Source organism: Phaethon lepturus, unplaced genomic scaffold, assembly GCF_000687285.1.
Source record: "Phaethon lepturus isolate BGI_N335 unplaced genomic scaffold, ASM68728v1 scaffold3066, whole genome shotgun sequence".
NCBI classification, from domain to species: Eukaryota; Metazoa; Chordata; class Aves; order Phaethontiformes; family Phaethontidae; genus Phaethon; species Phaethon lepturus.
The window spans coordinates 2,636-19,719 of NW_010543891.1; the positions used below are offsets into that span (position 1 = coordinate 2,636).

Genomic DNA, 17,084 nt, shown 5'->3' on the forward strand with positions numbered 1-17,084 from the left:
CCATATGCAAGTGTACGTTACATGGCACACGTTTAATTGTTGAATTGTAAGACACAACAAAGCAAGAGGTCAGATCCAGATTCTCAACTTGCAACGCATGCGCTGGAGGTGAGCGGAGTTCTCGGAAAGCTGGAGGCGGCAGGCACTGGAGTGTGATTTCCTGAGCAGGTCGTAGCATTCGAGAGCTGCCCCACAAAGTTTCTTGCTGGCTGCTTATCGCTGAGAACAGACTAATGCCAGCTGACCCCTGGTGAAAGCTGAGTAACTTCCACACTGCTTATTGCTGGGAGATGTGAGTGTCTGTGTCTGCCCCGAGCTCGTGAAGGAGCCTCCTGCTGTGGTGCTAATGAAGAGCAGGCAGAAACTACCGGACAAACCCTACAACACCTGGGGCCACAGACTTCCTTGGACCACGCAGCTCTCAGACCTTGCAGTTAATAAGTGTGCTAGGTATCATATCGTGGTCAGAGATTTTATTCAAATCCCTGACATGGGTTCCTTGTAAAAATGGCCTTTGCTGTACAGCGTTGCTAAGCATGGTTTGTGCTTCCAGGTGCACCGATGCCATCCCAAGCACTCGAGACAGATCAGGATTTGCAGCTGTGGAAAGAGGTAAGTATCACCTGTACACTGCCGTATGCTATACTCCACTCCTTCTGTGTCCATCCTTCCTACAGTCACACCTCGCTCTCCAGAGTTCAGGTGCTTCTTCCAGTCATGCTTCTCCTGTAGCTCTCCTATCCCGACGTCAGTGAAGAAGATTTTCTTCAGTGTGTGAGTTACAGATTTTCTGAACAGTTGCTCCAGGAGTATGTTGAGGTTGGACGTTGAGATGTCACTGGGGAAAAAGACTGTCTTGGCTCAATGGAGAAGCTACGTTTGATAGCAGTTGTAATTTAACTGCCTATGACCAGGGCAGCCACTGTGCCTGGAAAAAACAATGTCCCATCAGGTATTGTTATAGTCTGTACACAATACACAGGAATTGTTTCAACTCATCCAGTCTTACCTCTTGCTTCTTCTGTTCTGCACACAGGGCTGGGACACTGTATTTAATCCTACCTGAGCCTGTCAATTTACTAGATAAAGGATAATGTACCGTGTCAATTAGCCCCTCTAACGTTTTGCTACTGCTCGCTATCGTAACTTCCACTCTCATTTTTGAAATGAACATTTGTTTCGGCTCTAGGTTGTGACACGTGTGTTAACATGGGCTCTTCCCCGCCCGTTTGGAACAGATGGAGCGTCAGGGCATCACACACAGAGTTTCGCTTGCAACTTGCGTGCCCTGGCGTTGCTGTAACCTTCAAATATTCTGTTGACATTTAATTCTGTAGCTTCTGATAATGTTAGAAAGCAAGTGACTCACCAGGGGTACAGATGCAGAGTGTAAATTTCTTCCTATTGAGACCATTACAGGAGACGCTTCCCTTACTGTCGGCTCCCCTTAGCTTATTTTGGAAGTGTTGACTCAAATGCCAACATATTTCTAGACTGGCACTTGAACAAGCCCTGGAGAAATTTATCACCTGAGAAAAAGTGTTTTTTTGGGGAAGTAAGGCCCTGATAGCCTTAAGGAGTTAATGAAAATGAGTTATTTACATTCTGGATTAAAAAATGTTATTTTATACATTTCTGCATTTATTGCTAAGATTTGCTTGTTGTAACATAGGATTTGTCCCTATGCCAACTGTAGGCAAAGTTTCCATTGATTCGAATGAACAAAAAAGTATGCATAAGATAATAAATTCCATCTCAAATTATGTAACATAAGTGATATAAAACTTACTGTTATAACAGGAAAAATGCAGGACTGGAGAGGGTCTAAGGAAAGAGAATTAGATGCATATGTATATACCCTGAATCAACCTGATTACAGAATCATACTAGTTCACCAAAGTTTCTTGGAGTGAAAAGAATCAGTTCTTCCCTTGTTTGTTACTTTATTACTGGGTCATTCAGGAAAAGCCCTGCCTCTAAATTAATCCAGTATATTCCAGGAATGACTCTGAGTTTATAAATACGGGAACTCCATAAATAAGTGTTGTGTTCCTTTACTTGTCTCTCGCATCCTTTTTTTTCTTTATGTTATTTAACCAACCCCAAACAACTCACAAGCTCCCACCTTCAGGCCGCATTTCTCAGATAGGAGAGCAAATCACTGAGAATTAAAATTTTATTTCTATTTTCTGAGAAGGAATTAACAGGAACTGTGGCTTTTTCTCAGCCCTTGCTTTGTCCATGCAGGTTTTAGCTGAGAGAGACCTTGCCTTGCACTCTGTCCAACACAAAGCAGTCTCTGGCTTGTCCTGTTACTGAATTACGGTAGTTCTCTAATAGTCACCTCCAACTACAAAACAAGCAAATAAACTAATAAAAAACAAGAACAAAAAATCCCTCAACAAGAAGAAACAGTAAATTTTAAACATAGGCTTCCAAAATGACTTCAGCTTAGTTTACTTCCTTCACTGCTGATTTCTCTGTTTATGTTTCCTTACTCTGAAAGTAGTGAAACTGAATTAATATACCCAGAGACAAACACAAGACAAAGGGAAAAGAGAGCGGGGAGGATGTGTTACCAACAAAAACTATTTGAAAGGGAAATTCTGTGAGTTATTAGCTTTCCCACTATCTCTGCTAATGCTTTCTCGTAGATTGTCTCTAGAGAAATGAATCATCTTTGTCTCAAAGTACTCAAATATGCATTGTTTGTTTATTGCTTTTTTCATTTAACGTTTTCATTGCTAAAGAGTGCTGTTTAGGGCTTTTTACCTATAATAAAATCATAAGACCCATTATATTTTCCACTCTTTATTTAAAAAGAAATATTTTTAATGCAGTCTATGAACTAGATGATTGGCAAAACTTTCTGGCATCTAGATAACATTATTAAATATTCAGCAGAAGAAATGGTGCATACCAATGCAGGTTGCTATTGGTAAAATTTTAAAGTTATATAATGAAAAGTTAAGCCTCTTTTTTTTTCATTATTATTAAACTGTGCAACTTCAGTTGGAGTACCAGAGATTTTTTTCTTTTCCTTATAGAATATTTTGAGATTTCATCACTGGTAATATTATTTCCATGAATTTGAATGTCCTTTATTCCATTTCTTCTCCCTGCCTGATTAATAACTCTGCTAAAAATGATTCAGTAGTATGGGATTCTTTCATCTTGGAAAAGAGACAGCAGAAAGAGGATGTTATTAATTGTCTACACAAAGTCATGAACAGTAAGGAGAGGATGGATAGGAATCACTTATTCATTACTTCTTCCAAGACAAGCTTGTGATAGCACTGAATGGAGATAGCTTTGAAAATACTGATCAAGACAAACAGAAGTGGTATTTCACACAGTGTTTAAGAAAACCTTGTCACAGGACGTTGTGGGTGCTAAAAGGTTCAGAGAGAGAGTGGTCAAATTCACAGCACAGAAATCCACAGAGTTTTTATTACAAAGGACCTATTTCTGACTCAAAATGCTTGCACCACAGATTCCTGATGGTTGGAGAGCATGGGTTTTACTCAACCACTGGTCTTCTCTTAGGCTCTTCCCTGGCTGTCAACATTTGGCCTTTTTTGGGGACAAGATGTAGAGCTAAATGGACATTTGTTTTGACCCAGATGAAATGGGAGCTGAGACTTCTTGGTTTGGTTTGTGAATTATTTGTTTTGGTTTTGTACCTGTGTGTCACATTCCATTCCGTGCTGACGTGTCTAAGTTCATCAACAATGAACTCTTCCACAGTGCTCTTTGAGTTTAGATCCCTTGAAATATATTTAACAAATCTCTTACTAGTACTGTGATTTGGGAACCACCTCCTTTAAACATAACCTTCTAACGCTCCTCATTTGCCAAAGAAATCAGTGCAAACCTTGGATACTGGCTGGTTGGTGACTCAACGCAAATTTCCTGGCATGCATAAGGTGTGCTGGCACATATAATCACTCAAGAGATGCGTATGTCATACACCCACAGGGATGCTGGAATCCAGTTGGAAAAGGTGTGTTTGAGGACTGCTCATTGAATCCCTTGCTTTAGTTTTGTCATTTTCTTTGCAGTTTTGTATAATCCAAAGATATCGCAGAAGAGATTTAAGTTCATAGTCCATACCCCAGATGCTTAAAATCATGATTTAAAATATGACTTAGTCTGAGAAAGTAACAAATAAGAGGCAAATGGGGCAGATAAGAGAATAAAGGACATAGATATGTATGTATTTGTTCAAATCAAGCAAGTATAATTTTCTTTCATATGGTTAAGGGCTTTTTTTCCCCCTTGAATGCAAAATATTTCATGAATATACCTATAAGGATTCCTAAAAGTGGACAAGCTTACCATGCCTTTAGTTGCACTGAACTGTTTCTGAAAATACACGTATTTCACTTGTTTTTACTAATCTGACTTCTTAAAAAAGGACTGTGTGAACTTTTACAGATAGACGATGCATGTTCTGCTTACCTGTCCACAGATCCTCAGACCCTGGTGAGTCAGACAGAGGTTACTTTTCATTTTGATATTATTTGCTATATGCAGCAGGATTGGAAGTGTGATACCTGCGTTCATGTTTTCTTTGCGTTAGGCATCCACTGCGCTGGAAGAACTTTGTTTTCTGGTCATGGGATTTCTCCAGAAACCACAGGTAACACACATGAAAGACTACTTGGCATTTCTGAAGCCTGATCCCTCAGTGTGCCAGTGTCTCCAGTGAATTCTGAGGACCCAGTATCTGAAGCATCATTCAGTGCTGGAAGTAATACTGTCAGTTCTTACTCTGAAATGCTATGTGTCCTAGCCTAACACCTATTAAAGTTAATTGTAGAGACTCCAATTTTTGGAAAATAGACTCCAGGTTGGATACAAGGTTTCAGGTGTTTTAGTGTTCTAGATTAGAAAAACGATGAGCTCTCAATGGAGAAAGAAATTTACTTAGGAGAATCTAGGGATATATAAAGGATATATACTTATTGACCCTTTATACTGGAGAGTAATCAATGCTCTCTACAGGGTTTGAAAAGAGTAATTACATAGATAAGCAAAGACATGTCAAGGAAGGACAATATTCCAACCCAGTACTGAAAAGTTTATGATGTAATCAAAATTGCCAATTTTTCTTTTTTCTTTTTTTTTCACAAATAAAAGTTTCTCTGCTGATTATTATTTCTACAGGTTTTAGATGAAAAAGACAACACCAAAAGGGTAAGATTTCCATGTATGTTTTATGATCACATTAAAATTGTCAAGAAAATCATAACACTCTTGCCCTCTTTTGTAGTAAAACCCCACTTTTAATTTTTTTGAACAGTTCTTATTTCATTATTCTAAGACTCATGACTCAGGCAACTCAGACATCATGGTAAGTGGCAAAGCACCTCCTTGTGAGTACATGTGCGCTTGTACCTAAAACCAAGGTAATGGTCCTTTCTGCAATAGTCTCTCCAACTGTATAGCAAGCTCAGGACTGACAGTTTCATGTTTAAGACATAGATTGTGTTTTAGTAACATGGGAGAGAATTATCAATACTGTCCAGCTGTGCAAAAAACTGACCAATCAATCATGGAATCTCAGCTGCATCTTAATCTTGTCATTACAACATTTAAGAATAAGATTGTTTCTGGTACTGGAACATAACATATGCAGTGGAATAATGCAAATTTATAGAAGTTGAGAACATGACCGTAAATATTAAGAACTCTTAATGTTTTTTAATTAATTATTAATTAAATTGTATTTGTTTACTTGTGCATGTCATAAATATGTATCAGGCAAAATAGTATTTAAGTCTCATTCAGACTTTGGATGATGTTTCAAATGAAAAATATTATTTTAAAAATAGCCTAGTATTGTTGCTATAAAAATATTCTCATAAACCAACAAAGAAACTGCATGTTATCCATTCTTGCTTTTAAAGTGCAGCCATAATCTGTTCTTTCTGTGCATCTATGTTGTTTTTCTGTGCAGCATAGGATTTTGAGAAAGTTAAACAGATTTGTGTTTTCTCATTTCTTAACAATCATTCTTATATGATAATGTCCATTTTTGCCTTGTTCTTTACAATTATTCAGAAATATGTGGTATATTTCCTAGAAAGTGATATTGCTGATACTGTGGCCAGTGTTTTCATGATAGAGCTGCTCTGGAGGTTTTAGTGGTAACCAAGGCACAGTGAAATGAGCTGCTGTTCCTGCTTAAGAGGTTGCTGCATCCGCCTTTGTCCCCATCCTGAATACCTTTGCCCCGGCCTGCCCCCAGGGATTACTGTTTTCTCACTTCTGGTTTAGCTGTTCTGTGGACTGTTTTCTAGCCCAGTTTTCAGAGATACTAACTTAGGTGAGCTCCATCATTCTTTGGCTTTATTAACCTCTCTCCACTGACTGCAAGACAGAGCCCAAGTAGCCAGCTGGGTAGCCTTCTAACTGCTCCACTCACATCAGACTCTACTTTTTTAGATATTACGACACCACATTGCCTACCTTAGTAGACAGTGCAAAATTGGCGCCGAATAGGCAGGTTCATTCCACCTACTAAGTACATTATCACTTTGGTAACTCTAGTTATTCCATACATTATATTTCTCTTTGTTGTATTACTTTGGTAAGAAGTATTGCATCAAAAATGCATTATTTTTTTCAAATTATGTTTACATGAGTTGAAGGTTTAAGTTGGTTGGTGGAACATGGGTTTTTCTACTTTATTTCTCACTATGAACCACAAGCCCACATGGCTGTGTTTTGCCACTTACACTGCACACAATGCCAGTGTCCTTAACCAGGCTGTCTGCAAGCATAAAGTCTTGTTGAACACAAAGAATTTCAGGATTGGAGCTTATCTCTTAGGCAGAGTGACCGGTGCCAGGTTGCAAATTTCAGTTGAGAGTGGATGCCTCCTGCAAATTGTTTTCTAGCAAAAAAAAAAAAAAAAAAAAAAAAATCTTGCTGTAATTTAAGTTACTTCAAAGTAAAATGCACTTTTCAGTACAACAGAGACTGAAGCTGCTAACTTCCATAGCAGATAATTGTAGTAAGGGTAGCGTATGGAAATGTTCTCTGTACCACTCACAGAGGTTGATCAAAGTCTGAATAATTGCAATTGCCTGGGCAAGAAGCCTGTAAACAGTTCTGAGCTGTCAATGAGTAAAGGGGAGGACGCATAGCTTTTCCCTCCATTGCTGCCTGAGTCACATTCGTAGTGTAAATGTAAGTGTTGGTACCTGCTATCAAGTCAGAGTGTTCAAAAAAACAAGTTTCTCAACTAACATCTTTAGTCCTTTTTTGGTGCGTGTTTGGTCCATAAGCCAATACTGCGGGAAGAGACTTTTTGCATCATGAAGTCCAAACTTTATTGTTGCTCATGTGTCTGTGTTCATGTCCTCTCAGTCGTCTGTCCTGCACCCTTTGCTGCAACTCGTTCCCCAGCTCAATGAGAGAAGACTGAAGAGATACAAAGTGGACGTATGTAAACTTAAACTCTGCATGCATGCATGCGTGAATCACACCTTGTGATTCAGTAGCTCTTCTAAAAATGTCCTTGTAGACCTTTCTGCTCATAACACTTTTATTTTCAAGATTTAATATCACACTAGTGTATTTTCATTAGAAATTTGAGGGTTTTTTCTATACTTAGATTAGCGAAAAATAATCCTGCTGATATTTAACATTTAAAACCAAAAAACGCTGAATTAATATACGCATAACACAGAACAATGGTAGAGCCTATGTATTTATTCTTTTATAAAAAGAAAAATACTTTCAAATTTATCTGTACCTTTCTATTGCAGTTAAATTATATTTTCTAGTGGGGTTCTTTTTTTCCCCTGTCTGGAATTCAAACCATATCTACTCCTTCAATGTATATTATTTATGACTTATAACACTAAGAATTTCCAAGGAATTCATAGACAATTTTACTGTTTAACTTAAGGTGCAGATAAGTTCTCTGTGGAATTAATTTCCCATAGAAATGTAGTGTGTTTTGGAACAAAAATTTCACATCAAGGGAAATAGCCCCACTGTTTCCAAAATATCGTAACATTTGGGTGTATTATTTCCTGCAAATACAATTACAAATTTAAAAAATCAAAAAGCTAATGTCCATCTCCTTCACGGAGCTATGGAGAGAAGAGAAAAATGCAGGCTAATATATAAGAATCTTTCTCTAGGAGAGTACTGAAGATTCCTGTATAATAACATATACCAAAATCTAGGACGCAGCTTCTTCCTGTTTTACAATGACTTCTTAGATTGATATGATTCCTTATATTCACTGATACACAAGTTAAAATGGGTATACATAGATGATATTTAGAACTTGGACAGTGGCATCCCCACAAGTAGGACTCTTCCTTTATTAATCCAGATAAAAGCTGTGTTGTTAATTCCCACATTTTCAATGAACTCTTAATCCTATGATTATGTATGTCAGCTTTCATCTGGCCACAGTTGGGGTTGGTAATATTATCTACCCCTATCTTCGGATCACTGTATAATCTCATCTGTATGCCCTGAATCACTAGGAACAGGATGGAAAGCACAACAGAAAACATTACTGTGTCACTATTTAAATCCCATCTCAATATTATACACACGTATTAAAGTACAGGCAAAGAGGTAACAAGCAAGAGAAGGCATCACAGAAGTCTATGCAATTGTGACTTGCATGGGGAAGGGAAAAAGGGAATGATTCCTTACTGAGCAATGAGGAGACTGGTTTTAACTCTATGCTTATTTTTCCTACGCTTCTACTGCATTGTAAATGTGGAGGAACTATGTAAAAACTAATGGCACATTTTTCTTATCCAGTGACAGAACATGGCCACAGATAAGAACGTAAAGAGTTGGTACATCTACTCATGGACTAAAATTGTTGTGAAAATTTTAATCCATTACACATCTGAAAGGAAAATACAGGGAAAAAAATTACCTTCTGTGGTGACATTGACGTGAACTGTATTTATGCTATTGGACCTATACACAGGCAAAGAATGTTCTTGGAATTGTTCTTTATGCTTTTAAATGAACATATATGTCAAATAAGACAAAGAATGGGAAGGAAAGCACAACTGCCAGAACACAAAATTGCTGTAAGTGAAAACAAACTGACTTTTAAATCCAATATAGTCCTTTGCTAGAATACTTTAGCATCCTGAATTTACTTCCACTGAGGTTGATGCCATAATTAGTGGAAATAGAATACATTAATTACCAAACAATAACTTAAAATTCATAGCATATTTGGCATATTCCAACATATTTCAGCCTCCCTGTGGCAGTTTTATTTTTAGTGGGCTCAAAAAAGAAACTATAAGGTTATTTTGCCAAGTAATAATAATATCAAATGTTACAAAGTCTATCAGTCAGGTCATGTGTCTTTCTATATATATTTAAAGAGAGTCGTAATACATATAACAGCTTACAAATGAAATTTAATAAATTGCTTCTGTTTAAGAGCTGTGAAGCCATCATGTGACATAAAATTTAGACTTTTTTTAACATCGAAGTCCATACTGTACAAATCCTTGGGAAAAAATTAAAAAGTATCCTAGCTATCTGATATAAAGTGCAAACATACAATGATACAAAAAGTCATTTTTTTAAGATAGTGTTTGGAAATATTTCTTCCAAAGGAAATTTAAAAAAAAAAACTGACAAAAAATTCTATAGTGTTTGGGAATGAGCCCAGAGCAGGCAGATATAACTTTGTGGCAAAAGGCAAACATTTTATCAAGTGTCTTTTTGTAAGGTACCTTATTTTTATCAGATTTTTAAAAACGGAAATGAATGGATGATGATGAGTATTATGTGTTTCCATAGTCATCTTTTTAAGTAGCTAATTTTTAAAAGATCTGTCTCCTATTATTTGTATTATCATACTCTTAACGAGTGGTACATGCAAATAGCAACAGTTAGAATTCCAACCATTCTGCACTGTGATAAGTAGTAGTCTTTAATCTGCAGTTGTGATGTTACGCATTGTGAAGTAACGACATGGCCAACGCTTACAGAATATAGCCATTTTAAAATATTCATATAAATCTAAGGAAACAATAAAACAGCTCTAAATTTAATTGCATTTTATAGAAAGAAACTTTTTTTTATTTCCTGTTCTCAATACCTGCTGTGAATACCAGTCAGCTTGTTAAAGGTGTTATTTACTCCTGTACAGTGCATAAACACCAGACATTTACAAAGTAGTAGCATCTTCTGGAATCAATTTCCTTTGCAGACTCTTTTGGTTTTTCTATTTTTGCATGCACCTTATTTATTTTCATGTCATAATAAATCTTTGGAATTCACCCATATTATGCTTATCATATTTGTTTATATGGCAGACTTCAGTATATTTTAGTGTAAGCATTTAAAATCCTCTCTAAATATTATTCCTGAGGGCCATACCAGTTTATAAGAAAATTAAGAAAACACTGAAATAACCTGCCATCACTAATAAAGGTACTGCAATTACTCCCTGAATGTGTGAAAGGTATAAATCTATCTTACCAAGAGACTCTACCGGATGGGCTGATGGGGAAATGGCAGAGGTAAACTTTAAAGCCAGCAGAGGATCGGAGCAACCCTGCCTAAGATATGCAGAGGAGGTCCAATGCCCCATGGAGCAGGAAGCCCCCCTGCTCCTGTGGGCTACCCACCTTTGGGTGGGCTATCTGACTGGTGTCAGAGAAGGTGCCTCAGGAAGGGTTAGCTTGCTGCCGATTCTTCTCCCTCTGCCCAAATACTGGAAAGAAAGCCAGAACCTGCTGTAAACAAACACACCCACCTCTCTCCCCGACCAGACAAGGAATTGAAAAGGTAGATGGGTGAAGGAGGAAACATGCTCTATTAAATCTACTTTTTTCTTCCCTGTTTGGACTGACACCAGGTTTTGTCATGAATTTGATCCCTCTTGAGCGCCATCTTGGCTGATATAATATGATCTTAGAAGAATCAAGAGCACTTTGTTGGCAAGTCAATCTAAGAGATTGAACAAGATAACTTCTAGAGGACAGGCATTAAACTCTAAACAAACACACTTTTTCATGAATACATACATTTCCGTATACAAATACATACATGCAGGTTTGTGAATATACATGCTTGTGCACTACAGCATGTGTTAGTTATTTTGTAACATCTCCAAACCCTTGGAAGTTTTAGAAGGCACGTGTTAACAGTGAAGACAGATTTTGGCTTCAGTGGTTTTCTAATACCAACCTTCTGACATGAAACCAAACAAGGGAACTGTCATCTTCTTTAAGAAGTGTCTGGCTGTAAGCAGAGAATGACATAATGACATAAACAAAATTTTATATTAGTAATTGTACTCGTGATTCCCTTTATGTTCTAGATCAGTTTCCTTAACTTAAAACACTACCTGTTTTGTTTCTGGTTCTATTTTTGTTGACACTTTGAATAGAAACATAATGAAATATAAATATCATGACACCCTGATGGCAAGGTACAAGACTCCATTAACGGACAAATTTTTAGACTTTTTAAATATTAAAAACTATAGTATTGAATGGATTATGGATCTGAGATGAGTTATTTCAAACCAGGTAATGCTACAATGAGGTGAACAATATAACATCCCGATGTTTTACATACAGCAACAAAACTGGGTATCATGGTATACCTGAAGAACTGAAGTAACAATGACAAGCAAGACTCACAAATGATGTGTAGTTTAAACCCTACTTCCTTTGAAAGCTTCCCTTCATTGAAGCTAGTCCTGTGTTTGGAAATTATGGGAGCCATCCCATTTTAAACAGTTGATAGAGCATTAGAATAGAGCATGAAGTGATGTCTTTCTGTGACAAGTCAGGTTATGATCATTACCCAAGAGATCACATGACCCCAGTTTTTGATTGGAAAACCCCATCATTTTTAAATAAATTCCATTTAAATTTTATGTTCTGGTAAATATGAGATTTGAACTACTTTGTTTTTCAATTGGCCTGTCTCCCTGCCTGCAGGACAGATACCTCACTCATATATCTAATATTAACAAAAGCAATGAAAATACTGTGATTAAGCTTATGTGTTGTCTAATCATGAAGGACTCGTTAAAGCAATTGGATACCTCATGCTTTGTACTTGTTACATTTAAATGGAATTTCTGTTTTCTTCATCGTTCATTCCCCCTGCCTTGCTGTATGGAGCAGTAGAGAGTTGTTTCTCAGTGTGTGCAGCACGGGCAGGATAGAGTATCATAAGCACTGGTCTTTTCTCCGGGAGTTAACCTGAGAGGGGTGATCATGATACACCTCTGGGAACAGACTGGGATCTCATTCCTGGGAGGAGCCCAAGTATTTCTGATATTGAAGCTTTGCATTGTTGTCCTTCTGTGAGGTGCAAAGATCAACTCTGTTTTGTCTGTAGAGACTCGGCTATCATGAAGACACTCTGGTTGGGTCTGGGTAATGAAACCTGGAAAGTCGAAGGCAAAGGCTGCTCATCATTACTAGTACCATTCTAAAGCAGTCTGAACTGAGTCAAAGCTTCAGGTGGAATTTGGCCCTCATTCATATATTTTCTGCTATTTCTACATGACAACATGAACTTCTTGTTACTGACATGGAGAAATATACATAAAGCATTCCTTAAAGGGCAAGACTGTATAGTAGGACTGAAGAAATACTTCTAATATGTACGTAAACAACCTCTCTATATGTATTAATTCACAAGAGTAGATATGATCTAAAATACTTTTTTTCAGGAAGAACTTCAAGGACCTGGAGGGATTCAAAGCAGAGGCTACTTTTTCTACAGGGTATGGCTTGTTCGACTTTTTTTCTTTTTGTTTCATGACAAGAGTTACAAAACAGAAAGTAGAGAGACCAGTGAATTACAGTAAGAATTACTGTGACTGAGGATGCTTTTTTCAATAAGAGCATCCCACTATGTAGGACTACTCAAGATCTGCTCCAGCCATTTTCTTGGATTAAAATAAAGGCATAGTAGGAAGTTCTTGTACATCTCTTAATGTTTGTGTATCCATGATACCATGCTATGCCTTAATAAGTCATTGGTTATTACGTATATAATTCTCAGAGAAAGTTCTGGAAAATATGGCATCTTGGACAATCCTTTTAAAGCATTGCTCAACACAGTACATTTGCATGTGGCATAAATACAACGCCATGCTTACAGGCTGTATCAAAACAGCTACTGGGCCTGACCATCCTGTTTTCCTTGTATTCTGGCCAGTAGGGTTAGAAACCAGATATAGAAATTCTCATAAGAATGAAACTACTCCATTCATCTTTAATGCAATACTCCATTTTAAAAAACTGAGTGAGATAAAGATGGCAAGTCAGACTTAATAATAACTCCCTCAATTTTGGTTAATATTTTTTTTCTATTTAAATAAGAAAGTGGGTAACAGCTTTAAATAAGAAAATGTCTAATAGCTTTAAATAAGAAAGTGGCTGTGGCTAGACTTGATGATCTGAAAGGTCTTTTCCAACCTAAATTATTCTATGATTCTAATGAAAAGACAGCAAATTTGTACAGTTACATTTCTTATGTATCAGGCTTGGATCTTTAGAGTTCTAACAACAGGCCAAAGTTAAGGGCAATATTAACATCAGTGCATTCATGATGCCAAAGTAAAAATCAAATCCCTATTAAGCTCAATAAGAAATTTTCTATCAGCTTTAGTAGAAATTGTATCAAGTCCCTCAGTAGTGCAAAATATTTCTGAAAATGACCAAGTGAAAAGAGAAAAACTCTTTGCTTACGTTAAAGAACACAGTCTAAAAGTAAAAACATTGAGAGTGACTTACATATTTGTTTGTTAATGTAACGAGCGAGTGGTAGGGCCACTTAAAGAGTCATCACCAAAGATATCAGAAAGTGAATGATTTTAATAAAGATTTGTAAAACGTACAACTTAACAGAATTTGTTGGCAAGATTCACTCTATTACTCACTTAACAAAAAGGTGTACAAGGAGAAACCAAGTTACAATTAGAATGGAATGATTTGCTTGTGGATCAAATTTGTTTAATGTGTCTTATATGTATATTGAGGAGAGAAAGTAGGGGAGACCCTCCTGTGAGTCATGAGGTTCAGAGTGGACCAAAATCCACCCATAGTCCCAGACTTGGTCAGTGGTTTATGACTAAGGTTAGGTAAGGAAAGTAAAGGAATGCCCTCCCGTTGAGTCACGAGGTTCAGAGTGGACCCCCTTGCTTTCTAGACTCCTTCTCAGGGAGGAGTCTAGGTGTGGCTGAATCCACTCCTAGTCCCAGACTTGGTCAATGCTTTATAACTAAAGGAATAGGGTGTTGGGGATTCTGGTGTAGTGCCTGGTGTAACTTTAAAATGACAGCAAACAAACTCACTAACACTATTAAGATAAATCACAATATCAAATCATGTGTAACTTAGTAACATAATTAACCTAAAACTTACGAAGATTAATGATATTGAGACAAATCACAGTATTAAATCACAGCAACATACTAAGATCAGACACTTGAAGAGATATAAAGAAAAAAGATAAATATGTACAAAAGTATCTTTAAATGCCCCCCTCAAATTCGCTGGAATACTCCTATCGAATGCTTTTCATCGCTCAATGGGTGATCAGCTGAGCCTCTGAGTTGATCACAAACTTGAGGGTTCATGGGCTCTGAGAGGTGTCCCACTCAGAGGGAGATGCTGGTCACAGCCTGCTGCGGTCCAGGAGAGATCAAATGGTCTCACTTGGGACCACTGTTTATAGGACTCGGAGATGATCGACTTTAGGCATCAGTATATTTCCATCCTTGCCACAAATCATTTGCTGGCAATTGCTAGAATTCTTGACATCCCAGTGATGCTGGTACTCATCCACCCGAATCCCGGCTAGATAAGATGTGCTCCAAGGCTGTCTGGGGATGGTGAGTTATTCTCATCTATGGAAGAGCACTTTCTACAGTCAAGGGGCCCTTGACCACCAAACTCTCTGCTCCGAGGCCAAGGCTTATCGAGCTGGGGCGGGGATGCACCACCACAGTTAATTGCAACAAACATTCATAATGCAACAATAACAATAATCTGAAAGCACATTTTAAGAAAATGCAAAAAGAATGAGGGATAATGGTCTCTCTGACTTCTTGTGGCTTTTTCCCCCTTATAAAATCGTACAAGATGGGCATAATTAATTCTTCAATCTATATGTAGTAAAAGTCACTGTATAATTCTCCTCCAGAGGTGAATATACATTAAACAATAACTGGGCTCAGGTTTATCTTTCATGATCATGTTGACAAAGCTGAGAAGTTTACTGATTTCTATGCATACCAAGTTGAGCGGGGCTTTGTTACTGAAACCATTCAGTTTTGTAGAATGCTTATTGAATATTTGTCTTTCAGCCACGCAATGGAAGGAGATCAGTGGATTTTCGCTAAGGAGGTATTTATTTAATACATTTAATCACAATCTACAATAAATGAGTTTATTTTTATACAAATAGGCCACAATATTTATGCTGAGAAGTAGTCTCAGAAAGCCTTTAACTGTGTAGTTAAGTTTGGCTAACTAAGCCAAACTTCTCCCAGATGTGTTAAATTCATGTTATCTTCAGATGAAGTGGAGAGAAGTTGTAGGTACTCAGCTCCTAGAGCAGAGAACACAGAGGTGTTTCTGGCAGCAACAATTGGAAAATATCCCAGATTTGTAAACAGTTTGGAACGTTACCAATGATGATAAGTTTGTGTCAGGAAGAACTGATTCAACTACTTGTCAAACACATACTGAGAAGTAAACTGACATCCTGGGGGTAATCCCCTAATCTTACACAGTAAAAAAACCTCACACTGAAACTAAGTAGAGACTTCAGGATTTAATTTCAAAGCATTCAACTATTTGGAGAGATATAAATGTCAATGTGATAATGCTGTCTTTTCTAATATATTTTATACCTCTATTGTATTTTAAGTATTTAGTGTTATATCATGCCAACAGCTAATGCTTTTTCTTATCTTTTCAGGATTTTAGATTCCTGACCTAAAATTAATGCTGCAGGAATGCTGAGTACATGGACATACTGTTTTCCTTACAAAAATTATTCGTTACTAATGTACGATTAAACTCACTAGAATGTAAATGTTCTTAAGCTAGACTCTTAAGAATTCAAAAGTTTCTTTACTTCCTTGATTATATTAAAAGCATATTAAGATTATTTGTTTCCCAGTGTTATGGTGTTTACAACTGCGTGTAATGCAACTGTAAAAAAGTCAGTGTGTGCATGCAACAGACATTGCCTCTAACAACAGTGTTAAGTACATTTATTTTCCCTTATAAATAAAGGCACTCAGTTAGAGACTTATTTTAATGAGAATGTTTGCAGTGTAGACTATTGCATTTTGTAAGTCTTGTAAGTGACTTGTACAGTCCTTAAAGTCACAGCTTATCTAGGCAGGCCAAGCAAAAGGTGCGGTTTGGTTTTTAGGATGATGTTCTCCACCCCTGTATTTCCCTCACTGTAGCCTGTGGACTTCTGGCAGTCTGCAGGGTCCAGATAAGTGCTCTCCAGGTGCCCTATGGAATGACATTGATGATAAAGGAGTTTGGCAGTCCTCAAAAAGCCTTAAGGTTAATAGTGTTTCCTTGGCTGAAAAAAAATTAGAATCTCTATTCCCTTAACAAAAGGAAATTGAACAAGTTGCGTGTTTTGAAGAAATATCTTTATTTTAATCCAATTGAAATATAATGGCATCATTTTTTTTTAGCTATTAAGAACACAGATGCAGTATGGTTCTCATTCAGAAGACTTAATTGCTTCCAGAATTAGGATTCACTTGAAAACTCAACTGGTTTTGACATAGACTTAGAGAAACTCTACTCAAAAGAATGAGTTAGCATTGCAATCTTCCTAGCTTCTCTCTCTGAGTATGTTTTCACACCAGGGTTGTGTAAAAATATGATGTTGAGGCTGTAATTGTGTTGAAAGTAACTAATCATTCAGTGTAGAAGCAGATTATTGTTTTTAACATTGTACTGCCTGGTCATGGTTTAAACTGACCTCAGCTTTACTACTCCTGATTCTGCAAGCTTGGATGAGTAGTGGAACTTCAGAAGGTAGCTGGGAAGATGGATGGCCTT

At 37.2% G+C, this 17,084-nt stretch overlaps 1 protein-coding gene across 1 annotated transcript; it reads left to right on the plus strand.

Annotated features, from left to right (window-relative positions):
• The first annotated feature begins 561 nt into the window (after positions 1-561).
• Positions 562-15,388, plus strand: NMU (neuromedin U). The gene is made up of 8 exons (XM_010288467.1): positions 562-612; positions 4,438-4,485; positions 4,583-4,642; positions 5,170-5,199; positions 5,306-5,356; positions 7,378-7,452; positions 12,710-12,763; positions 15,353-15,388. Exons 1-8 carry the CDS (start codon positions 562-564, stop codon positions 15,386-15,388), a joined length of 405 nt encoding a protein of 134 aa, XP_010286769.1.
• The last annotated feature ends 1,696 nt before the right edge of the window (positions 15,389-17,084 follow it).

What these genes read in the sequence shown, in the direction of transcription:
- NMU (XM_010288467.1), top strand. Translation starts at nt 562, where the DNA reads ATGCCATCCCAAGCACTCGAGACAGATCAGGATTTGCAGCTGTGGAAA. An exon ending in CCACAGATCCTCAGACCCTG is followed by an intron (nt 4,486 to 4,582) that starts GTGAGTCAGACA and finishes TCTTTGCGTTAG; the next exon opens with GCATCCACTGCGCTGGAAGA. An exon ending in GAGGCTACTTTTTCTACAGG is followed by an intron (nt 12,764 to 15,352) that starts GTATGGCTTGTT and finishes TTTGTCTTTCAG; the next exon opens with CCACGCAATGGAAGGAGATC.